This window comes from Trichoderma harzianum (assembly GCF_003025095.1).
Source record: "Trichoderma harzianum CBS 226.95 unplaced genomic scaffold M431scaffold_4, whole genome shotgun sequence".
NCBI lineage: Eukaryota > Fungi > Ascomycota > Sordariomycetes > Hypocreales > Hypocreaceae > Trichoderma > Trichoderma harzianum.
In genome coordinates, this window is record NW_020209252.1 from 188,292 (window position 1) to 211,416 (window position 23,125).

At 49.7% G+C, this 23,125-nt stretch overlaps 8 protein-coding genes across 8 annotated transcripts; 5 read left to right on the forward strand and 3 right to left on the reverse strand.

Annotated features, from left to right (window-relative positions):
• Positions 1-560: 560 nt before the first annotated feature.
• On the forward strand, positions 561-3,494 carry M431DRAFT_3464 (hypothetical protein; the record flags this gene model as incomplete). The annotated part of the gene is made up of 5 exons (XM_024914449.1): positions 561-638; positions 766-903; positions 974-1,055; positions 1,129-3,221; positions 3,291-3,494. The coding sequence occupies 5 exons, from the start codon at positions 561-563 to the stop codon at positions 3,492-3,494; spliced, it is 2,595 nt and encodes an 864-aa protein (XP_024775943.1).
• A 1,400-nt stretch (positions 3,495-4,894) lies between these two features.
• Positions 4,895-5,560, forward strand: M431DRAFT_479982 (hypothetical protein; the record flags this gene model as incomplete). The annotated part of the gene is made up of 1 exon (XM_024915823.1): positions 4,895-5,560. The coding sequence occupies one exon, from the start codon at positions 4,895-4,897 to the stop codon at positions 5,558-5,560; it is 666 nt and encodes a 221-aa protein (XP_024775944.1).
• A 319-nt stretch (positions 5,561-5,879) lies between these two features.
• On the forward strand, positions 5,880-6,047 carry M431DRAFT_492726 (hypothetical protein; the record flags this gene model as incomplete). Its single annotated transcript, XM_024917036.1, has 1 exon — positions 5,880-6,047. One exon carries the CDS (start codon positions 5,880-5,882, stop codon positions 6,045-6,047), a length of 168 nt encoding a protein of 55 aa, XP_024775945.1.
• Positions 6,048-7,344: 1,297 nt separating this feature from the next.
• Positions 7,345-8,727, forward strand: M431DRAFT_506012 (hypothetical protein). Its single transcript, XM_024918739.1, has 2 exons — positions 7,345-8,016; positions 8,142-8,727. Exons 1-2 carry the CDS (start codon positions 7,767-7,769, stop codon positions 8,483-8,485), a joined length of 594 nt encoding a protein of 197 aa, XP_024775946.1. The 5' UTR covers positions 7,345-7,766; the 3' UTR covers positions 8,486-8,727.
• Positions 8,513-10,038, reverse strand: M431DRAFT_506014 (hypothetical protein). The gene is made up of 2 exons (XM_024918740.1): positions 9,881-10,038; positions 8,513-9,792 (listed from the first exon to the last, which is right to left on the reverse strand). Exons 1-2 carry the CDS (start codon positions 9,981-9,983, stop codon positions 8,684-8,686), a joined length of 1,212 nt encoding a protein of 403 aa, XP_024775947.1. The 5' UTR covers positions 9,984-10,038; the 3' UTR covers positions 8,513-8,683.
• Positions 10,039-10,280: 242 nt separating this feature from the next.
• M431DRAFT_506015 (hypothetical protein) lies at positions 10,281-16,022 on the reverse strand. The gene is made up of 6 exons (XM_024918741.1): positions 15,823-16,022; positions 15,692-15,758; positions 15,252-15,632; positions 15,113-15,201; positions 12,565-15,057; positions 10,281-12,506 (listed from the first exon to the last, which is right to left on the reverse strand). Exons 1-6 carry the CDS (start codon positions 15,898-15,900, stop codon positions 10,473-10,475), a joined length of 5,142 nt encoding a protein of 1,713 aa, XP_024775948.1. The 5' UTR covers positions 15,901-16,022; the 3' UTR covers positions 10,281-10,472.
• Positions 16,023-16,780: 758 nt separating this feature from the next.
• On the reverse strand, positions 16,781-18,497 carry M431DRAFT_371826 (hypothetical protein). The gene is made up of 8 exons (XM_024914643.1): positions 18,175-18,497; positions 17,790-18,090; positions 17,419-17,736; positions 17,225-17,360; positions 17,158-17,166; positions 17,034-17,098; positions 16,877-16,980; positions 16,781-16,823 (listed from the first exon to the last, which is right to left on the reverse strand). The coding sequence occupies exons 1-7, from the start codon at positions 18,252-18,254 to the stop codon at positions 16,918-16,920; spliced, it is 972 nt and encodes a 323-aa protein (XP_024775949.1). The 5' UTR covers positions 18,255-18,497; the 3' UTR covers positions 16,781-16,823; positions 16,877-16,917.
• A 184-nt stretch (positions 18,498-18,681) lies between these two features.
• On the forward strand, positions 18,682-21,100 carry M431DRAFT_506018 (hypothetical protein). The gene has a single exon (XM_024918742.1). It carries the CDS (start codon positions 19,124-19,126, stop codon positions 20,846-20,848), a length of 1,725 nt encoding a protein of 574 aa, XP_024775950.1. The 5' UTR covers positions 18,682-19,123; the 3' UTR covers positions 20,849-21,100.
• The last annotated feature ends 2,025 nt before the right edge of the window (positions 21,101-23,125 follow it).

The following is a 23,125-nucleotide window of genomic DNA, read 5'->3' on the forward strand; positions in this document are numbered from 1 at the left end:
TTGAAACCAACCGGTAGGGATCACATATGGACTCAGCTTTTCATCCATGGTATGAACGCGCTTAATGTATGCATCTGTAATTTGGGATACCCGTTTGCTACCTAATATTACTACTATATGGATACGATATTACTGTGTCAGCCTAAACTTACGGTGCTATCGCGGGTTCTAAGACATGTCTTGGATCAGCAAAGTGGAGGCCGAATTGTGCGACACTGCCTTGGAGGAAACCACCCGAATAAGGGGGTAAAAGTTGCCGCCCCTCGGCTTCTTGGGGCCTTTCTCTATCATTCATGTTGCGCTTGTGTTTATCTTGCATGTAGTCCCCCTGTCAATGTCGGAATCTGGCTTCCCTCGGTTACACTGCACATATATGTGTCTCCGTACAACCCATAGATGACCTTTGGTTCGGAATAAGTCGCTGAAAGGTTGTCTATGGGAACAGGGATAAATAACTGACCCTGGCCCGCCTTGATCGAATCTTTGACGGACCTACTCGCCTATTGTCGAGCCATCCGAGGTTATTCGAGAGAGAGAACTATTGGATCAAGGGCCGCGATATGCCTGAGGAAATCGAGAAGCCTGTCGTCCAAGAGCAGGAGCACATTGGCGGTGCTCTTGGTGAGAAGAGTAGCAGTGTATGTGATTCCTTATGCTTATATACTTCTATTTTATTTGACATCATCGCCAGTCTTGCCCTTCTTTTTTTATTACCCAACTATCTTATAGAGAATACCTTGAGAAGATTGAATAACATTCTATCAGGGCCACAAAGATTCAGATGAGCCACCACATCTCATGGTCGAGGATCAAGTAGCGGAGCGTGATCTACACGTGACCGAGGATGACTTCCTCGAAGCCAGGGAACTTGCGACAACATACACTCTCGAGGAAGTGCGAGATGTATGTAACCCCTTACATATACCAATCCATTCAACGAGAGATTGAGATTAATTCTACTCTGCTTGATTAGCTCCTCAGCACATTTTATCGGCTTCACAAGAGAGATCCCAACTTCCCCTTGGATGTCATTGAGAAAATCGAAGCTTTTCTCCGTAAGTTATTATTACTCCCTCTCGAAGACTTATATTCGAAATCTCATATCATCTTCTAACTCGTGGCGTCTAGATAATGATGACATTCTTGCGCACCCAGAAAAACATGAGCAGCAAATCTCCGAAATGAAGATTCAAGCAGCTCTCATCATCACCAACAGCCCCTACGCCGAAGTCAGAAGCGTTGTCTCCCCCCACGATGACCCTACCATGCCATGCTCGACAATCCGAGCCTGGGTCTTGGGAATTCTGTTTTCCGGTAGCATCGCTTTCATAAACAGCTTCTTTGGCATTCGTCAGCCTGCGATTTACGTCACGTCTAACGTCCCTCAACTGTTGGCGTATCCCCTGGGGAAGCTGTTGGAATGGCTTCTGCCTGACGTGGGAATCACGCTGTTTGGAGTCCGACATAGCTTAAACCCTGGCCCTTTCAATAAGAAAGAGCACATGCTCATCACGTTGATGGCGAGTATTGCAAAGAGTACACCGTACACGAACAACGTCATCTTGGCCCAAGTTCTCCCGCAGTACTTCAACCAGCCCTGGGCGTTAAATTTTGGCTACCAGCTTCTGATTGCTTTATCGAGCAACTTCATCGGCTACAGTCTTGCCGGGATTTGCCGGAGGTTTTTGGTCTACCCATCGTATTGCGTATGGCCGCAGGCTCTTGTTACTATTGCTTTGAACAGCGCGTTCCACACCGAAGGGAATATCCTGGCCTTGGGTCCATTCGGCATAACTTGGCGCATGTCGAGATTCAGATTCTTCCTCTATGCTTTCGTGTTTATGTTTATATACTTTTGGTTTCCCAACTACATCTTCGGAGCTCTTGGGCTTTTCAGCTGGATGACTTGGATCGCTCCGAATAATGCTAGGTTGAATCACATCACCGGCGCGGTCAACGGCCTTGGCTTCAACCCCCTGTCTACCTTTGACTGGAACATCTTCACATTTGCCATAGACCCCCTCATGGCGCCATTCTTTAGTACTTTCAACCTGTTCATCGGCATGTTCTTGTCCATGTTTATCATCATCGCGATATATTACACAAACACGTATGAGACTGCGTATCTACCAATCAACTCCAATGAGCCATACGATCACTATGGCAAACGCTACAATGTCACTTCCATCCTCGACAGCCGTGGAATCATCGACAATGAAAAGTATCAAACATACTCACAGCCATACCTCTCGGCTGGGTATGTCACATACTACATGTTCAGCTTTAGCACTTATAGCGCCGCTTTGGCATATGGGTTTCTCTACCATCGATTGGAGATCATGATGGGATTCAGAGACCTTGTCAACAGCTTCCGCCCTTCTAAAAAGGCCGAAATTGAAAAGGGACAGGTCCTTGATGTTCACAACCGCCTGATGAGAAAGTATCGGGAAGTTCCAGAGTGGTGGTACATGATTGTTCTTGTTCTCTCGGTTGCGCTCGGTTGTGCGGCAATTGCTCACTGGCCAACATACACGAGCCCCGGTGTTGTATTTTATGGCATCGGTCTCTGTTTAGTCTTCATGGTCCCTACTGGGATTATTTACGCCATGACTGGCATTGAGACGATGTTGGATATCCTGGCCGAGTTGATCGGTGGATCGTTTGTGCAAGGCAACGCACTCGCCCTGTGTTTCTTCAAGACATACGGCTTCGTCACTTGTTCTCACGCTTTATCGTTTAGCATCGACCTCAAGATAGCCCATTACGTCAAGATCTCGCCTCGGTTCACCTTCTTTGCGCAGATGGTGCCGACTCTGGTCTCGACGTTTGTCAGCGTCGGCATCGTCTCGTACCAAGTCCACCTCAAAGATATTTGTACTGAGAACGCTCCGTTCAAATTCACATGCCCTAGCCAAACCTCATTCTTCACTGGTGTCACTCTCTGGGGCACCGTAGGACCCAAAAGGCTCTGGGGCGTGGGCGGCCAATACGCAGCAACTCTTGTCGGATTCCCCCTTGGCATCGCCGTTGTGGTGATATTCTGGGTCCTCGGCAAGTATTTTCCCAAGAACCGCGTGCTTCGCGCAACACATCCCGTTGCTCTGTTGAATGGGGGCATGTACTGGGCGCCGTATAATCTTTGCTATATCTGGCCCGCTGTGCCTGTCGCGTTTCTGTCCTGGATTTATATCAAGAAGCGATTCTTGACTCTGTGGTCCAAGGTATGCAAGACACTACATACTCACTTTGGTGCATTATCCAGCTTGCTAACAATCCACCTCTTTTTGAAGTACAATTTTGTTCTGTCTGCCGCCTTCTCCGCCGGCATCGCCATCTCGGCCATTATCCAATTTTTTGCTCTCACATATCGGGGCATCACCTTGGACTGGTGGGGTAACAACGTGGTCAACATGGGATGCGAAGGCACTGCCTGTCCTCTCAAGAAGCTCCCCGAGGGAGCGTTCTTTGGGCCTGCACCTGGCCATTACAACTGAGCTGTTGTGCTTCTTTGAAGAGGAGGCGGAAGGCTGCTAACTTACTTACTTGTCCAATAGGTAGTATCTAGGTATATACCCAACTCTTTATATATCTGATACTAACGATACTTTATTCTACCATCTGCTATTACGCATCTGGCTTTGAACTTGAGACTCAGAATGCTGAATAGCAAACTTGGGGAGCTGAATAGTCTTATATGCGGGATACGGTTTGACGTCCTTAGTAGCCATCATACTTGCGTTCCTCAAGTTGAAATGACCAAGCTACAGATCCCACCGGATAAATATCCCCATCATCGGGTTGGACACTCGCCGTTGTTGGTCTGCCTTTACTCTGCTATATTCTCATGAGAATACATGTAGCCATGCGAACCAACATCACGCCCGGCGTCTGCCGAGGCCCCCAAACAAGGGGCTGACATGCATGATACGCCTAGCGTTTGGAGCAATTAGACAGACCCTCAATGACTCGCCACTAACAGGCCAGAAAAAATCCCGAAGTTGCATGGTGTAATTACGGGCTGCAGGCTTTCCTTGAACACAGCCAACATGGTTGATTTTACAGGTGAATTACACGTTTAAGCATAGCACTGCATTCAAATAACCTTGTTTTTACTCCTCGGCGTATCAATGTCCCGCCAGGTTCTTGGATATGAGCAGTTTACTTTTGGACGGGCGCTTAGCGGCGTGAGTTGTGCTAGCTTCGGGTTTCGGTCTCATCGCTACTCCACTCACGATTCTACAAGTTTTTCATTTCACTTCTCTTCTCGTATAATGCCTATTATGGCATAACAGTTCCTGGAGCATTGAGGTTAATACGCGTTCATGGTAATCCTTGAATCGCAGTGTCAGTAGGCGAGGAGGCAGGCAGCAAGACGCGACAATGATCGGACCGCGTCATGTCAAGCAATAGCGCCGTGACACGTCCAGCCCAGAAAAGGGGGACAAAGTCATGATACTGTACTGTAGGTGTTTGCAAAACAGGTAATGTCAAGTCATCCAGGAGAGGACAATACCGAACCAGGCAGAAGGGAGGCCATTTTCGAGGTCCCTAAGCACAAACGTCCACTGATTTCAGGGCACCGTGGCTCGGCGATTGCCTGAACGGGTTCGACTTGGTGGCTCCAGTTTGTCCGTCGCCTCCGGTCCAAGATGAGACGCCGCTAAACGGGACATAGCCCAGGCCTTTGGGGTTTGGTTAAAAAAGGGCGCCGTCGCCGTTTGGGAATCGCGCTTCTTGATTTTCACCAGACAACTCCTCGTTGCCAGTCGCTCGCTCAATCGTCAAGATCGCTCCAGTGATCGTCCATTCTTTCGTTTGCCGCTAAAAGCTAGGCCATTGAATCCATTGTCAACCAGATCCATTTCACTTGAAATTCAATCTTCAAAGTCCCACTATGGCTGTTCGATCTCTCGTCGCGACTCTCCTTTTGGCCTCTTCGGCCTTGGCCAAGACTGACCTTGCCGGTTGCACTTACACCGACGTCGTCGTCATGCCCACTGACCGTCCCGCCTACGATGCCTATGCCAGCCGCATCTGGTACGTTCCCGGCACCGGCGAGCTCTGCGACTTCCTGGACTGCGGTGGCGGCCGAGCTCCCCCCAAGACGAATGTCCCCGGCTGCCCTCTGTACTCCGGCACCGAGACCTACTCGCCCAGCTACCTCAACCTCCAGACCAAGGCTGCTGCTGGTAGTGAGGGTGAGGCCACAGCCACTGGCTCATCTGGTGCCACAACCACCGGCGAGTCTCAGGTTACGACCAAGGCTACCATCGCTCCGTCCACGACCTTGGAGACTTCCGTGTCCAAGACGGCCTCCGAGACCGACTCGGCCGCCCAGACCACTGCGGCCCCCTCAACCACGGCTGTTGTCCCTCCCGTCAAGTCGAGCGCAAGCTCATCCGCAGTGACCGCTTCTCAGGGACTGCCTGGACGTAACGGCACTTCCACCGGCACTCACCCCACCAGCACCTTCACGACCAACGGCGCTGCTCCCACTGCTGTTGCCATCCTCGGCTCATGCCTGATTGCTGGTGTTGCGGCCTGTGTTGGTATGCTGTAAAGAGGTGATGTACGTTGACAAATTGTGAAGGAAATCCTATCATGAGTGCCAATTCATGTAGAGAAAGAGGAGGAAAAAGAGGTAGAGATGGGATTCAATATTCAAGGAAACCCTTTGGGGACTTTTTGACAATATCTGCCTTGCCGTTTGAAAGTGAAGCCAATGTGAATGTGCACAAGTGATGTATCGACGTAAATATGCGTATCCATGTAATCGTATGCCTGTGAATAAATACAGCGTCATGCAAGGGGTGATGTTTGATTCCGCTGTGTGACGCAAGTTACCCTCGTGATAGTCCAGTAACAAGGAATCCGGAATTATGGCCAAGCCGAGACATTATGTAAGACATCCATCATATGTTCCTAATACGGCTAGACCCATCACACCCAGCCAGATGAGATCTCCCTTTGAATCTCCGTCGCTGCTTCATCTGCTAAACCCCAAAGAGGCGCTTGTCGTGCAAACCATCCGAGGCGGTGATTGTTAGGCGCTGCGGAAAGCCATGCCGTCATACATGCAGTCGGAAAGGAGAGGCGCATATTCCCATTAAAGGGGGGAGAGAAACGCCCGTTGTTGTTATCGCTATGTCGTACGAAATAACAGCCACAGCATGCAGTGCACGGGTAACGAGTCCAGGCACCGCGCAGCCTCAGCTCTCTCACCGACCATCTCAGCCCTGACGGAGCAAGGACCTGCCAGGACAAGTGATTGAGAAAGATGCAGGACGAAAGGGATGAAAGAGCGATGGGGTACCTGGATGATACGATATTCAAAGACCCGCGCGGGCCATCTTTTCAACTCCGAGGCTTCTCGAGCAAACATGCAAACATGCAAACATGCAGCCCGTTTCTGCGACATCTTATCGACGCGATAGGTTCCCTTGCAACAGCCAGATGCATCCTTAGCCTCTCATTTTCTACCGTTAATCGCCCCTTCCGGTATCTATTCAGTGGTGTCCACCCATGCCGTCAGACCGGTTCGGTAACGCGGTGAAACCCCACACTCCAGCCGGCGTCATCCGCCACTTGCACCCCAAAAGTCCAACGATTTGCTTGGAGCTTGTGCTGCCAACGACACACCACGAGTATGTAATGATTGCCTAACAGTTACCTTGTCAGGAAATCATGGCGGTCATGCTGGCGGCGATTGGATATGATGGCGCGCGATCTTGTCACGCCCTGGGTTTTCGCGAAGCCAGCAAGTGCCGGGCTTTACCAATAGATGGTCCTTTGGCTCATGTTTGCTTGCCTTTCCATCCGAGGGGAGAGGCGGTGTCCATGTGCTGGGTAGCAAGCTAAATCGGAGAATAGAAGACGAAAGGAAGACGAGAAGGGTTGTTAAATCGTAGCATTACTGCATGATATGTTATCTTTCCCCATCGGCCGGAGCAACAATAGCATCACTGGCATAAGAATCCGGAACCGCCGCGACCTTCCTCATCCGACCCCGTGCGACCCGCTTCTCCGCCGTTTGACTGGATTTGCATATTGTCCTGAGCATCAAAAGGCGATCGCCAGCCAAGTAGGGCCAGGCCCACGCCAAACGAACGCATCCAATAGGCCCAGAGCCGCCGGCGCGAAGTAATAAGAGTAAGTGCCTGCGTGCGTTGCGTGCGCCGCGAACAAGCTCCGGCCGCTGCGCTGGTGCACCTGACCCTGTTCGCTGGGCGTTCCCATTCAATATAACACTCCGCAAAAGAGACAACAACTTTCAATGGATAACGTAAAGTTCCCAGAATGACACCCCAGTCCGTCGCTCTAAGAGCCGTAGCTAACCGTGCTAGTAAACGCCACAGGATTGGCCCATGATGGAGGTAGCACGTAGTCGTATGGGCCATGGACTTTCTCCCCCGTGTTTCTAATCTTGGCCATCTATCTACCTAGGTTGCTGTGCTGGGGTAGGGGAGAATAAAAGAAGCAGGGCGGAAGGCGGGAAGATGGGGAACTAAGCGCTAGGGGGGGACTATTGAGAAGAAGCAAGGATGAGCCGGGGGTCAAACTCTCGTCCGCCAAAGTAAACATATATCGTACTACTCCTCCCTTCTCTCCTCCACTTCGACACCCAAACCATTTGTACTCTTTTGTAGAAGAAAAGAGACGAAAAAAAGAACAAGTATCTATACATAAAAGAACACCCAGCACATTATATTCAAGAAAGCAAAAAAGACATACACGAGACAGCAACCATGGGCTCTCTCGTTTCCACAATGGGTTCCAAATCCTCAAAGAGCTCAAAGGCCACCAACCCCGAGGGCGAGCCCCGGTACTGGTTCCGCGACAACTTCTTCCTCACAAACGACAAGAAATATCTCGAGCCCCAGGCCGTCAACGCCGTCTTTGAATCAGACCTCATGTGGTGGAACGATCCGCTGCCGGAGTCACAGATGCGCAAGATGCTGTCCAATTGCATGACAATGAGCATATACCACGTACCCGAGTCGGAGAAGCAGATGCAGAGTTAGTCGCCCCCCCATTGCCTGTGATATTCCATCCAGACGAAATCCTTGCTTGTGCTCGAACCACGCCCAGGACCATCTTTCCACCATTCTAGTGTAGAATATTCCAGCTAACATCATCTTCAGACAACGGAGCTCCGCGGAGACCATACGGCTCCAACGTAAAACTCGTCGGCCTCGCCCGTGTCGTAACCGACTACGTCACGTTCGCCTACCTCACCGACGTCTTCATCATCGAGGAGTTCCAGCGCCGCGGCCTCGCCAGCTGGATGATGCAAGGGCTCAAGGAAATCGTCGACGAGTGGCCCAACCTGCGCGGCCTCGTCCTCATGACGCACGACCAGTCCGCCGCGAAAATGTACCAGCGCGAGCTGAAAGCCCTCGACTGGGACCAAGGTCCGTCCGCTGGCTTGGTGTTGTTGGAGATGCCGGGCGGGGGGGTCAAGGATATCCCGGAGGATCACAAATGAGACTGGCGCGCCGCTTACTTTTGTTTTGCCTCCCCTTTTTTCTTTATTGTCGCATGTTTTCAGCATTGCATAAGTCTCGTTCGACGCTCATCGACGAGGCACGGTTAGCTTTTTTGCATCTTGGGTTTCTTGGGTTTCTTGGATATTATTGATGTTTTTCTTTTTTTTTTTTCTCTTTTATACCTACCATTTATGTCTCTACCTGGTAGTTTTAGATATGGCAGCCCGCATCTCGAGAGCCCTCTTGTAAGGCGGAGCAATAGGAGGCTGCACGGGGTCCAGCGAGACATAGTCTTCAGGCAGCTGGTAGGAAGCGTCGGAGTCAAAAGCTGATAGATCGCCACAAGCGATAAAAGGTGCAATCCATCTTGACCCATTGACCTTGTCGTTGCCCTCCGTCTCGTCGTAAACTTCCACCTCTGTGATTCCGCCCTCGCGTGATGTCGTTGGCGTTGATTTGACGCTGTAATCCCATGTCCCCTTGCTTGACTGCATGGTTGCTTCAGCGACAATGGGTAGCTGCATATCCCGCTCTTTCACCAGCCTATCCAGTCGCTGTCCTACCCCGAGGGGCTCCTCGAGGCTTGCATGGAAACCCGCCGGCGGCCGGAAATTCAGGCACACGATGAACGCCTCGACACTGCTCGCTCTGCTACTCCTTGGCTTCGCCACAATGACCTTTTCGAAGAATATCTTGAGCTGCGCGTATAGAATGTCCACGTTTCTGCCCCGGAAGATCTTGGCGACGAACTTGCCGCCTGGTTTTAGAACGCAAAGGGCAAGGTTAAGCGCCGCAAAGAGGAGTTGCGATTGGACGTAGATGTCGAGGTCGTGCAGGCCCGTGACGTCGGGGGCGCCATCGCTGAGAACGAGGTCGACGGGGTGCTGGGCCTGTGTTCCCGCTGCTGTTGCGGAATCGTAGGATGGATCGAGGGCAGAGAGTAGTAGAGGAACTGTTGCAGGATGCGTAATGTCCGCTCTAAGAGTTGTGATGCCCGCGAGGGGAGAAATAGGCTGGAGATCGATGGACACGATCTTAACATCTGGGTTGGCCGCTGTCGTCGCTTCGGCTCCGGTTTGCGCCGCGGACAAGCTCGTCTCTTTTTCTATAGCCGCCTTCTGTTCGGGTGTGAAGGCCTCGGGGAAGACGCCGAGCATCTGCTGCCGGACCTTGGCGTCGCGATCTTGCCATGCCGAGCGGCCAAACTTCTCGCCTTTGATGAGCACGCGCGAAAGGACTTGGGACCAGGAGCCCGGGGCGGCGCAAAGATCGACGACGCGGTAGACGTTGGAGAAGAGGTCGAATTCTGTCACAAGACACTTGATTTAGCGGACAAGGCATAGACAATTGGGCATCTCACACTCTTAAAGGTGGAGGGATCGGAGGGGCAGTACCTTCGTCAAGCTGGAGAAGCTTGAATGCACTTCTTGCGCGCCATCCTTGCTCTTTGGCGAGCCGGTAGTAGGCGTCACGTTTGTCTTTGGAGGATTTACCCATTACAGATAGATGTTGTATTTCCCCTTATCTTTTTGCAGCTGAGGAGAATACGGGATGCTGTTAGATGACTTCTATGTAGACGAAATATTGGATGTGCAACTTTTTTTTCTGCCCCGCGATGTCACTTTTTGGTGGCTCTGCTGCAGCGCATGTACCTTTGTGGCATGGTGGGGGTGGATCTCATTTTGACATGTGAGCGTTGGATTATTTACCCTGCATCAGGAGAAGAGAATTCCATCAGCATCCTCATAGAAGGCAATAAATTTATAAACTGTCAGCTAGATACTTGAAGGAAAATGGATATTATATATGTATTATTTTCAACATTCTATCTAGTGCTAAAGCGTTGAAGCAATGCTGTATGCACACTCTATCTTCGCTACATTCTAAACAAGGCGATCATATTATAAAGCTTGTATTAATCGTAGAATTCTTGCGTCTGTTGCAGCGTATTACCCTCAAACACTATAAAGAAGCCATATTTATCTTCTAAACAACTCCAAACTCGACACCAATCACATCTAAAGCCTCCCTCAGAAGAGACAGGACCTTTTCATCGCCTTGTACTCTCAGTGCCTTCACAATCAAGGGGTACAACCTCAGCAAGTGCTTTCTGACATCGCTCTGTGCCTTTTCAAGAGGAGGTATCGCCTCGCTCTGGCTCTGCAAATCAACCAGCTTTTGCAGCGTCCAGAACAATTCCTTCCTCTGGCTGAGTGGCTGCGGCATTTTGCCTCGGAGCGGCTGGTCAGATACATATGCGCGAAGAGTCAACGCACATCGGAGAATTAAGAATGGGGCTGCGGTACACGCAATGCGGGTTCTTGAAGCAGAATGATCATCCATGGCCTTGGCAGCAGACGGCTTATGGGCAGCCGGCTCGTCTATTGAAATAAGCAAGAAGAGCTCTTCGAATGCGACGTAGGCCATCTTCGTACGCTGCGTCGGTGGGACGGAATTTGTGAGTCCGGTTCGTGGCTGGTACAACTTTGGCAGGCTGGCTCCTCCGTCCTGAATGATGACCTTGTCCGTCGATGGAGGGTCATGAATGATTGATGTCTTGAACAGACTTCTAGTATATGCGCTTCGAGTCTCCTCCTTCACCTTTTCTGACCCCATTGACGGGATGACCAGTTCTACCAACTTGTGAAACCATGCAATATCTGCCGCTTCATCTTCTGCAACGCTTGTGCCAGGTGGTGGATTATCGCAATCTGCACTCAGAATACCATCCGCAATCTCGGCAATGAGCTGCCAAATGCCTTGAATGGTGTCTGTGGGTATGTCTAGATCATCAAGCTTTGACAGAGTCGCTTCGGCGATTGTCAAGACTGTCGATGTCGCCAGCTTCCAAGGCTGGACCGACCTTGTAGTAATAGGGAACTGATATTTGAGAGTGATAGGTCTGAGGAGAGCGGATAGAGCTGCGCTGACTGATCCGCTCGTGTATATATCAGTGTCGGTTGAGTGGCTCACCACGAGGCCCTCCAGCATTTGCATACTGGTTTTCGACATTGCAACGTATGTCCTTTTTGACGGAGGCTGAGCTTCATAATCTTGGTCGTAGGCCAAAGTTACAAACTCGGAAACCTGCTTGATCAAGGCCGATGGAACGCCGCTAACGTCGGTTCGAATCATTTTCACGGCATCCAATACCTGTGCCTGAAGCTGCGTCAGATTGTCAATATCTGTAGCATAACTTCCCACAGAAGCTTCCTCAACAGTAAGGCGCAATAAACTAAGGATTCGCTGGACTCTCTCCACCGTTAGATCAGACTTGATCAGCCTGTAAACCTCACGAAGAGCGGCCACGTAGGCGGTTAGACAGTTTTGGTTGTCCTGAGCTTTCCCACTGGGAGCTTTTGTGATGGGGATACCTCGGGACCACAAGTCCCAGGCGAACTTGACAGTTGTCTCGTTGAAAACGGGCTTCTCTTCACTTCCTGACTGAGAAAGCACATGACTTAATGCTTTGAAAGTTGCGGTATTAATATCAAGAACCTTGAAATCGAGTAACGTAGCCAGATGCTCAAGCAGCTTATTCCAGAGCTCGTTGAAAGATGAGTGTGCGGTAAGTACTTCAAGGTTGTTTCCGAGCAAAGTTGATATGCCATTCAGCACAACGACTGCAGTATCGTGCCACTCTACCCTATCGGCTTCGTCTACTTCTTCGTCCTGGGTGGTCCTCAACTCTCCTTCAAGTGAAGCCAATAGTTTGAAAACAACGGATTTGATGCATATTGACCATGCTTCAGGGCTGAGCCTTTCCCCATAAGCATCAAAGATACGAAGAAGTGTTTGAATAGCCGTGTTACGAAGTTCAACTCTGTCATCAGAAGCGACAGCTGTGAGCCTCAACAGCAATAGCATCCACAACGCTGCGTCGGATCCTCGGCCACCGAAATCTGCTGCTAGGCGCTCTAGCGCGTCGACATCGGCGTCTTGGAATAAGTCAATCGTAATATCAAGCGACTTATCCTTGCCGGATAGAAAGTCGGAAAGAGCCCAGAAAAAGGTCACAGTCTAGGAATACGTTCTCATTAGAAAAATGAATTATTTTCTCAAAGATACCAAGCCTTACCGTCAGTGCAATATTGAGATCGTCGTCTTGAGAGCAGAATTTGTAGAGCGTATCCACCAAAATTAGGAAGCAGGAGTTAGGCAATGAAGGTAGAAAATCCGAGCAGATTAGTTGAAGTGAGCTGAAAGAAGATCGCACAAGCTTTGACGATCGTGTACCGAGGTTTCGAGCACTGATTGTTGATTCGTGATCTCCCGAATCAGTTTCTCTTGCTGTGAAGACGCTTCCAATAATGTCAAACGTGACGTCCCAACCGCTGACGAGAGTTTGCCCGCAGTCCTCAATAACGCCTCGCAAACCATCAAGAATGATTCTATGAATCTCAATATCAGTCGTTGCGTTTGAAACAGAAATGTCCCGGCCACCCTTCTGTAAAGGTTTCAACGAGTCTCGAAGGGCACCGAATAGCCGGAGTTGAATCGCTCCGCGAATGTCGGGAGGGAGGGTACCTGCAGCATTAGCTGCTTCGAGCACCAGCTTAGCAAGTATCTCAGAGGCTCTTGTCCTGACTGATGGACTAATAACACTTGAGTCTAACATCTGAATCAGCTTGTGCACCAATAGGTCCCAGCCTGATTCTGTCGGATCATATGCCAACAGTCGTTCAAGATTAATCATGGCAATCTCCCCCATTTTTGCTAGCGCAAACTGGAGTTCTTGATTGGATGCTGTCGACTGGCCAGAGAAGCTGAGTACTCGCCGATGCTGGCCAGACGAGCTTCTCGCATGCTGGCTCTGCCGCGATGGCTCTTTGTCGTCGGCGTTAGACTTTACCTCGCCTTCATCTGGTAGCAAGCCGCATATAGCTTGAACGACTTCGACGAATGACTCATTGGGGAAGTCAACACTGCTTTCAATTAGTCTGGACGCGGCTGTTTCAACAGATCGGACTTCGCTGCCAAAATTGGCCATGAGTGAGTTTGCGTCTGATTCATTTTGATAGTCCTGTCCGCCGCGACCCAGAGATTGAGTTCTCCCGGGGGCCTTCCCAGTAACATAGAGCACAAAGTCAGCCTGTTGTAAGGTCTCAAGTATGATACCCCAGGCAGGCCCAAGCGTTGGACCAAGAGCAATGCCGAGATTAAGCAGTGCTCGCAAACAGAGGAGGTTCCGTGTGTTTAGAGTTATAGACGCATCAATAGGACCTTGACGCTGTCTTTCCGTAGGGCTGGACACTTGGGACAGATTTTCGACGCTCAAGAGGCCTCGAGCATTGCTGAAAACGCTGCTTGGTGTTTCCGTCGGAGTAGTGACTGTAGATCGTGACTGACCAGCATTGACACACGCACTTAAAACATTTGGAGGTACTGCAGCTTTTCCAAGCGTAGATAAAAAGGCATCTCGTGGCGTTGGGAGCTGCAATAAGCCTGCCACATGGGCAAATCTCTGAAATGCACGAACCAAGCCGTGATAATACTCCGAATCCAGGGCGGCATATAAAAAGGTTGAGCAAGTAGCTAATATAGCAGGCCAACACTCGTTGACGATGTCAGAGCAGACCTTGACTTCGGAATAGGCAGGATGGTCTTCCAGCTCCAATGGATTGATTGGTACTGGGTTCTTCTTAAATGAAGCTGACCGTTCTCGCGCTCCTCCGTGAGATGGACCTTCAGCTTCCAGCTGGGACGGAGCAGGCGAGCTACGCCCCATATCCTGTTTTGAGGTCTTTTTCCGAGCTCGATTCTCATTAGGAACTGTGAGCGGCAGAATAAACTTGGCAAGCCCATCTGATAGAGACGAGAGGCATGCCAATATCAAACTGTAAATGTACGACTCAGGAATCGTTGGCGCCTCGGCTTTATCCAGTTGATCTATACAGGGAACTCGAACAGAGCTCCATGTTACGCTGATGCCTATATTGGAGGTCTCTGACCCAATAGAGCCGCTGATGATTCCAGTAACACTAGTAGCTTCGATCAATGCCTGATCCGTAGACAAGCCAGAGCCACCAGATGGATCAGCGACTGGTATTGAAGACTGATGGCCTAAGCCGATGACTGCCGGCTTCTCGGTGCTAAGCCGTACAAAAGTCGCAATAAGTGTTTTAATGATGTCCTTCTCGCCCTCTTTTGCGTCGTACATGGTGAATATGCGACGCACGAGAGCATGTTCGGCAAATATGCCACGGAATACCTCCATGCATAGCGCCCGCTTCCAGATGGTGGTGTCTTGATCCAGGAGAGTTGTAAGAAGTGACAGTGCATCGCCGCACTCTGAAGGCAAGATGCTGATATGGCGGCGCAACAAGGTATAGAGGATGCGGACGAGCCTCACAGTTGTGGCGAATGAGGGCTTGCCTTTGAGTGCACTCATCAGAAGAGGCATCACGCGGTCGCGAAGAATGTGAGCTTGTTCGGGATGGCTGAGGAAGACGCTCGCATGATTTGTGATAACCGACTCAATAAGCTCTAATCCAAATGTTTGCTGTAATCCAGAGAAACGCAGGAATTCGGACCGCTGGTTTTCTGTCAAGAGACACAAGTCGTTGAATATCTAAAAACTGTTAGTTTCAAAGCCTGATGCATGTCTGGATATATAGATCACTAACACGGTACGCATCTAATGCGGCTGCGCGGAGTTCTACTTTGCCGTCGGCTGATGGCGCCTCGACTGCAATAGGGGCATCGCCGCCATTCTCTACACCAACGTCAGAAAATGTAAGTCGATGGTAATGTAAATGAACTCACTATCTTCAGCGACTACTTTGTCAAATACCGAAACGACAAGCTGCTGGAGAGTGGCAGCTGAGGTATTATTCACAATGGCATTCTTGCTACTTTGCAGGATGAAACAGATATTCAGAGCAGTCACAAGAAGATTGCCATTCAAATCTGAGGAGTAGTTTTGCAACAACGAAGGCAACGCCTGCAAAATCTTTAACTGAACGTCAAGCCCGGCCGAGGACGCTTGCATCAGCGCCTCCAGGACCTGGTTGAGCTTCGATCTGGGCAGCGCCTTCGCAACAATAAGCCTCTGCAGACAGACGATTGCAATGCCGGTAAACTTTGCATTCTTGGTGCCACACGCGATGATGAAGGGATTCACAAAGCTGGGCTTTTGCGAGAGCACTGGGGGTTCAATGTCAACGAGATGTCACTTGGGCTTAGAAGGATCCACTGGCGCATACACTCAGGAGCTGCCGTTTCGGGGACATTGCCAAGGCTCTTCAGCTCTTCTAAAGATCTTTCGGCTGCCTATAAGAAAAGAACAAGGTGAGCCGATGAGCAATGAAGCTCCAGTTGAAGAGGAAGTGCGTACTTGTCGAAGGTCATTGTGCTTCCTCTTGCTCTCCTGAATGAGATTAGCTAGCTCCGTGGCCAGAAGCTGCGTCGTCATCTTGGGTCCGGCCGAATAGTCTGCCCATGGGCATTCAACGTACGGGCGACGTTTATATCGCTTTCATGCAGCTTCAGCGTCGGAATAATGGTGGAATACCGCGGTTTCATGCTCCTCGCTCCAATCAGGTCTCATTCATGTTCAAGGACAGCGCATCGGTAGTGTGTAAGGTGTTATGCTTGGTGCAGCATCAAGCCGGCAGAACCAGCTCACCGCCTTTCCGCTTTTTGCCTGTTTAGTGCTAGTTGCATGGGGACTAGCGTACTCTGTTGGGCTGTCGAGATATTGCAGCTTCATTCATTGGAGTATGCGAACTACCTAATCATCCAGTGAATTTCTATTTCGTTTCAATCTAATAAAATAAGAGAAAATACTCAAATGTCATCTTATTTTGTCTTTTTATTTTGAACGGTGGCAACTTGGAAGTATAGCTAGCTAACTTATATACATACTTACACGGAGAGAGCAGCCGTGAGTCGCCCGCTAAAAAATTGGCTCATGTGTATTGCTCTCAATCTTTTTGTCTCTGCTAAAATTTTCATACCCCTTACGCCCAATGCATTTCGTTTTCTGTAACCATAAAAATCATCCAATCGTCTCCCTCTCTGTTCTCTCAATCAAATCCCATAGCAGCATCTAGTAGTTGCAGCATTTTTTGCATGAGCTGGCCTGGTATAAAATACTTTCTCCGGCAAAGGAGGCAGAACCGGCTCTGCGAATAGTACCAGCAGTTTAAGTAATGATGAAGCTTCTGGCAGTACCCTAAATAGCTAGGATTGTGTTTTCCAATACCCATATGGAGATCAATCTAACCATCCTTGACACTTTGAAGAAACTTTCTCTCAAAAAAGGAATTCGGTGCACCTAATTATCCCAAGCATTGGTTGGTCGAGTATCTAATCGTCGCCAACCAAGACAAACAGCTTCGGAAAGCATTAGCAGAGCCCCTGGAATTAGAAAATATGTATTCACATACTAAAGAGTTTAACCAAACAAAATAACAACCCATCAAGTCGTTTAGACGGGAACATTGGTGAAAAGGTATGACACCGATTCACCGTTGTGGGTTCGTCGAATAGCCTAAGAGAAGTCAGTGTCTGGAATAAAAGAGTATCCAGCAGAGATGAGCCTACCTCAGCAAGCGTGCCAGACACATCGATGACCTTGAGCTTAGGGCACCGCTCAGTTTTATCGCCAACTAACATCACACATGGTTAGACTCTGGATGCTTGCATGGGGGAATTTGATGAAACCTACGAGGAACGGCTAGTTACATGTTAGTAATGTGATATCAGAACAGGGTGCTTTTTCGGAAGTCACTTACTGTTGGTGACGACAAGGCCAGATAGATGGGAGTTGTTAATGGTGTCAATGGCGGTGCCGCTGAGAATGCCATGAGTGACAATAGCAAAGACTTGGCGAGCGCCGTGGCTGTTGAGGGTTTCCGCCGCCTTGGCCAGCTATTGAAGGCCATTAATTGCATGATTACGAAATCAGGAAATAGGTATAATCACTTACAGTTCCACAGGTGTCGGCCATGTCATCCACAAGGATAGCTACCTTGTCTTGAACATCACCCACAAGCACCATGCGGCCGACAACATTAGGTCGCGGGCGCTCCTTGTGAATCAGAGCAAATCCGGTGTTGAGACGGTCAGCAAGCGAGGTAGCGCGCTTCGCACCGCCAGCATCGGGAGAGACGATGACGCAGTTCTCAACGTCTAGGTTCTCACTGATCCACCGCAGGACGGATGGCTCAGCATACAGGTTATCTACAGGCACGTTGAAAAATCCCTGGATCTGTGAGGCATGCAGGTCCATAGTAATGATATGGTTCTACCGCATGTTAGCTTCTTGATCAGAATCAAAAAGAGGTTGGCTCAACGCACGCAGCCGGACACCTGCAGCATGTTTGCAATCAGTCTGGCACTAATGGGCGCACGGGACTTGTCCTTCTTGTCCTGGCGAGCGTAGGGGTAATTAGGAATGACGGCCGTGATGCGTCTAGCAGACGCAGTGCGGCAAGCGTGGATCATGATGAGCAGCTCCATGAGGCCATCGTTGACGTCACCCGGCGCTGTCGACTGAAGGATGAAGACGTCCTCGTCTCTCACGGACTCTCCAATGGAAACACTAGTCTCTTGGTTGGAGTAGTTGAGGCTCATGGTGTTGGCGATATTGATGCCAAGTCTGCCGCAGAATCAGTCATCAGTCAAGTGACGTCTGGCGCTATTTGTCTCATATCTCGTTCAACGACCATCTTGCGAGACATACCGACTGGCCACCAGAGCACTCAGCTCCGGGTGGGAGCTCCCAGAGATTAACTTGATCTCGTTTGCCATTTGGTCCAACATCGTTAATGAGGGTAGCAGAAATCCCTTCTGCCGGAGAGAGAAAAAAAGTAAGAAGAGAAAAAAAAAGAGTGGGGGCGAGTAGGATTGGGTGGTGTGCAGAGGAAGCAAAGACGCAAGTGTTGATCTCGATTTGAAGGAATTAAAAGAGGAAGCTAAAGTTGTTCGCTGGCGATTGCAGAACGCGCAGTTATAAGTTGTTTGAAGCTGAAATCGGCATGACTCTTGCTAGATTGACTTTTTTTCGATGGAAGTTTGCACGTACCAAGTACATGAGTTAAGCATGAGTCTTGACGCTGGGGCGGTCATGTGACAGCCGGTTACGCCTCTTGTACACTGTATGAATTGCCGAGCACCACTATCGAGCTTGAATGCGGAGCTTCGGCCTATCACATACATGAACCGTACAGTTACATCAACGATAAGAAGCAGCTTCCCTTGAACCGCGAGAATCGGGAACATTCTCGCCGGGGCTACGGAGGCCGGGCGATGTAACAATTGATGTTTTTTCTATTTTCTATTTTATATATAAGATTTTTCTCATCCTATAAACCTCGACTCTGTAGACGACAGCAACTCGATGAGATACATAAGATGACAGCTGCGCTTCAGAGCATGCCGTGAGATATTCGGCAGAGGCTCCATGACGACACCGAACTAAATCCATCAATAGTCCGATGATAGGCCAATTCATCGAAGCTAGCTTTGGATTTGACAATTGAAACATTAATTGCCATCTAAAGGACTACACAAGAGTATACATGATATCTATATGCGCTTCTCCGTCATACAGAGCGTAGTGTGTCGTCATAACTGCTTCTTTCACCATGCAGTCTCAATCTCACCAGTCTCCGCGGCCCACTGCAACCGACATGATGGCTTGCTTTTCTCTGCGCGAAGACTCACTGAAAAGCCGCCCCTTGCGGCTGCTGATCACTGCCACGGGCACGCGGCATTCGTCTTGGGCTCAACCACTCGTGGTGCGGCTTTCCAAGGATCGTCGTATAGAGATGAGGGCGGTGGTTGATGATCCATCACCAAGGCTGAATCAGCTCATTATTACCATCCAAAACACGCCCATTGCTCAAGAACCAATTGGTCCGGAAGACATATCTTCTAAACATACTGGGCTAAATATACACGACCTAGTTGAATGGGCTGACCTTTTGGTTTGTGTGCCGCTAGATATCAGAAAAATTGAAACCCTATTGGTGGGCGGAGGCGACACTTTTCTTGATGACCTCCTGAGAAGCTGGAACGAGGCTCAGAAAGGGTGTATCATGGTGCCTGGAATGGACGACAGCGCATGGCTGAGTCCTCTAGTCCAACAGCAACTGGGTGAAGTTCAGAGAGAATGGCCATGTATCCGTGTGATGCAGCCCATACTGTGGCACTATGAAGATGCAGCACATCCACAACAAGCAACGAACTGGCATGGATTCAGAGACTTGCTTGATCTTATCCAAAACCAGGCTGATCTATTAAATCTCGGCCGCGATGGGGAAGCAACAGGAAGAGCCGTTGCCATGTCGGAACTTCATGCAACTACTTTGCCAGGGCTACCTTTCGAGTTATGGAGCAAAGTGTTGAGTTTCACAGGTGATTGGGAGCTGGCCGCTGCGCTTGGTATCAACACCAGTCTGCCCGTGCCAACAGAATGGAACGTACGTGTCGAAGATATGAGTGATCCTTTGCTCATATACTCACATGAACTCGAGCGGACGGTCCTCACATGCAACACGGCTGCCATTTGTCGGAAGTTATCACAAGCACCAGACGATTTCCAGATTTTACCAGTGCTGGTCGTGAAGCTCATCACCCGATTCGCTTTAGTTAAGGTGCTCACTTATCTGGAAAACAACCATCCCCAGCTGTTCAAGGCATTTGATGGGGCCTTTCTTCCCATCAAAGCGTCCGCATATTATCCCCAGGTCAAAGTCTTGGATTACTGGAAAAACAGTCCTCACTTCCAGAATCGCCATGTCTACGATACTGAAGCGATAGATGGCGCGTGTAAGAATGGCCACGTGCATATTTTGCAGTGGTGGAAGCAATCGGGGTTACCGTTGTTATACACAAAGGTCTCTTTGGAACAGGCGAGCAGTAACGGCCTCATCTCGGTCCTTGAGTGGTGGCGCGACGCTGCTGCCCTAGACCACAATATCGTGTTGAAGACTGGCAGGTCGCTCTTATGGGCCGCCACGAATGGCCAAGCAGATGTGCTACGATGGTGGCATGCTTCTGGCATTGAAATGGGGTACAGCGGTGGTGTGGCCTTTACAGCTAGCCGGTGGGGACATGTCCATGTCTTGGAGACCTGGCGAAAGCTGCAAGGTGATGACAACGTCTTATTTGATGCCGAGGAAGTCATATACATCGCTACAGCTCGCCAGCACGTGGAAGTCCTCGAGTGGTGGCGGCAGTTTGCCCGGGGTATGCTCGACGGCATGAATGGGCGAGGAGTCAAGGTCAAATTTCGAACGCGAAGAATCCAAGAGGCTGTTGAATCTGCTCCCAAGTCTCAAGAATGGTGGTTTCGTTATAGACTAAGTATTGGGAAAGACCAGGACTGGTGGCCTTCTTATCTAGCATTATGATGCGTCACGACTAACACGATATCGTATATAAACTACAACGGTGGGCTTCTTAGTTTCTCAGCAAATTGAAATCTGAAGACGGTAGAGGTAACGTTAGGACAAGGTAATATCGAGCCCGATTCTTGGAGCTTTGTTGATGTCATGCGCAGCAGGGAAAGAGTCCTGAGACACTCATACAATTATGTACACTGTTAATAGCAATGAAGCTTAGTATACCCAGCAGAGCTTGAAATTACAAATATTATAGTGCCGTTGTCAATAAACGTTTTTTTATTTCCCATCTTTCCACATCTCCCGGCATGGAGCAGCTGTCAAATGCAGAACTAATGAGTCGAGGCACCTCGGCTTGTGGCGAAGACACAATGAATGGATCAATTCCCACCGTAGCGGCCTCCACCCTGGGATCGAGTCATTCACATAATAAATAGCCCTGCACTCCGTATTCTGGTTTCCCTTGAGACGTCAGGCTACTAGAAATTGAAATGAGCTCGAGGGGCTAGGCTGTGGCTGACTGAGACCTGAGGCCACACTGATCACTTTGGACACATGGCACGGCCAAGAGTTGTCCAAGGATCGTCTAAGCTCAGCGCCCACCTCCAGATTCGTACAAGTAACGAGTCAAAAAGAGAAACAAGGCGAGCCCGAAGGAAGAAAAGGGAAAAAAACAAACAAAGCTGTATATGTGGTGAACGGACCAGTCAAAGGTACGTGCAGCAATAGATCGATCCCATTCCGGCAAGTCAGCGGGCTCCGCATTGAGCCGTAATTATATGGACATGGATAAGGGGACGAATCACGCGCACGAACGGACAAGGAAAAAGAAAATGACGTTGAAGATGGACGGCACAGTAGCGTTGGTAAGGAATATTCTGCATGGCTAATTGACAATCAGATTGTCTTAACTTTGTTGCTGCCCTCTTGGCGACGACTGATATTCAAGTTGACACAAAGGATTGACGTGACTTCTGTGAGGTGGAGTGAACCACACCACACGCTCTTCCCTTGAGGGCATATGTCACCGGATTTTAAATTGGAGGGCTCGAGCTGTAGAATGCTAGTACAAAACAATGAATGTTTCTAGTTTCAATCAAACGGCAAAGGAAACGGGGTTAACAGCGGACAAACGGATCGTAGCGAGCTGAGATTTGCGCGATGAAACAACATTCAGGCTGAGAGTGCAAACATACAGCCTCAACAACTGATGATGCGATATTTGCCATCAGCAAAGCTTATCATGACTGCTAGCAAGCGCTGACGATGTCATCTCTTAGGCAGCTTGGCACCTAGTTGATGCACTTGGTCATTTATTTGGCCGGGGACATCGTCTGCAAGAGGACTGGCGATCTGCCGTCTTCCCTTGCCCTGTGAGGATCAGGCTGTGTTTTCCCTGCATATAACACACACTTATCGAATGCTCCCTGTATTGAACCCTGGGTAGGTTACTCATACGCAGGCATTTCTGCCTCGTATTGGCAAGGAGGATGTCATATCTCGCCAACAGACAAAAGATGGCAAATTATTAGTTCGACACATCCCGGCGGCCGTCGTTAATCTCATCGGGCGAAATTGGTATATCAACTTCCCGAGTAGGGGAACTTGCGTGGCTCGGACAATGAGACCGTTAGACATGATATGAACATATCACAGCCGCGACAGCACACCAACTTTTCTGTTGGTGAAATTTGATGGAACTGCCGATACGGCAATTGACGGACGGGCATTAAAGACACAGACGGACCCAATGGGACGCTGAGGCACGAGCTGATGCTCCATTCCCACTGCCAGCGGGATGGCTAACGCAGATGGGGAGAGACACGTGGGCGCCCCAGACTCAAAGTAAGCGTGCGAGGGACAAGCCTGTAGGATTTCGATTTCCCTGCAGAAGGAGGTGGAGGATGAAGGACGCTTGCTGTGAGATGTCTCAGCTGTTGTTGTTCTCGTGTGAATCAAATGGCGTAATCACTGCTGGAGTCTACAAGTACATCAAATTGGAAATGCATGTAAAAGGGCGGAGGAGCCGAGTCGATGTCGGCAAGCTCCGCAACAGCTGATCTAGGAGCGGTATCCCTCCTCTTGCATCTTGTGTAGCAGATACAGTACTGCGGGTATACGATGTAGATGAAGTCGGGCAATCATGGTGAGAATTTGCAGCGGTGAAGTTTCAATGCATGGATGCGATTTGAGATTCAAGCACAGGTCATTTGACTCTGGTGGAATTTGCTGATTGATCACTTTGAGCATCCTCCAGTGGCTTCAGTGGTTCGTCTGGGCTTCCCG

Bases quoted from the DNA above. Each gene is read 5' to 3' on its own strand.
- M431DRAFT_506015 (XM_024918741.1), bottom strand. From the start codon at position 15,900: ATGACGACGCAGCTTCTGGCCACGGAGCTAGCTAATCTCATTCAGGAG. The intron at 15,202-15,251 runs GTGAGTTCATTT...ACGTTGGTGTAG, and splicing joins CAAAGTAGTCGCTGAAGATA to AGAATGGCGGCGATGCCCCT. The intron at 15,058-15,112 runs GTTAGTGATCTA...AACAGTTTTTAG, and splicing joins CCGCATTAGATGCGTACCGT to ATATTCAACGACTTGTGTCT.
- M431DRAFT_371826 (XM_024914643.1), bottom strand. From the start codon at position 18,254: ATGTTGGACCAAATGGCAAACGAGATCAAGTTAATCTCTGGGAGCTCC. The intron at 17,737-17,789 runs GTGCGTTGAGCC...AACATGCGGTAG, and splicing joins TGCTGCAGGTGTCCGGCTGC to AACCATATCATTACTATGGA. The intron at 17,361-17,418 runs GTAAGTGATTAT...GGCCTTCAATAG, and splicing joins TGGCCGACACCTGTGGAACT to CTGGCCAAGGCGGCGGAAAC.
- M431DRAFT_506014 (XM_024918740.1), bottom strand. From the start codon at position 9,983: ATGGGTAAATCCTCCAAAGACAAACGTGACGCCTACTACCGGCTCGCC. The intron at 9,793-9,880 runs GTACTGCCCCTC...GTCTTGTGACAG, and splicing joins GCTTCTCCAGCTTGACGAAG to AATTCGACCTCTTCTCCAAC.
- M431DRAFT_506012 (XM_024918739.1), top strand. From the start codon at position 7,767: ATGGGTTCCAAATCCTCAAAGAGCTCAAAGGCCACCAACCCCGAGGGC. The intron at 8,017-8,141 runs GTTAGTCGCCCC...CATCATCTTCAG, and splicing joins GTCGGAGAAGCAGATGCAGA to ACAACGGAGCTCCGCGGAGA.
- M431DRAFT_506018 (XM_024918742.1), top strand. From the start codon at position 19,124: ATGATGGCTTGCTTTTCTCTGCGCGAAGACTCACTGAAAAGCCGCCCC.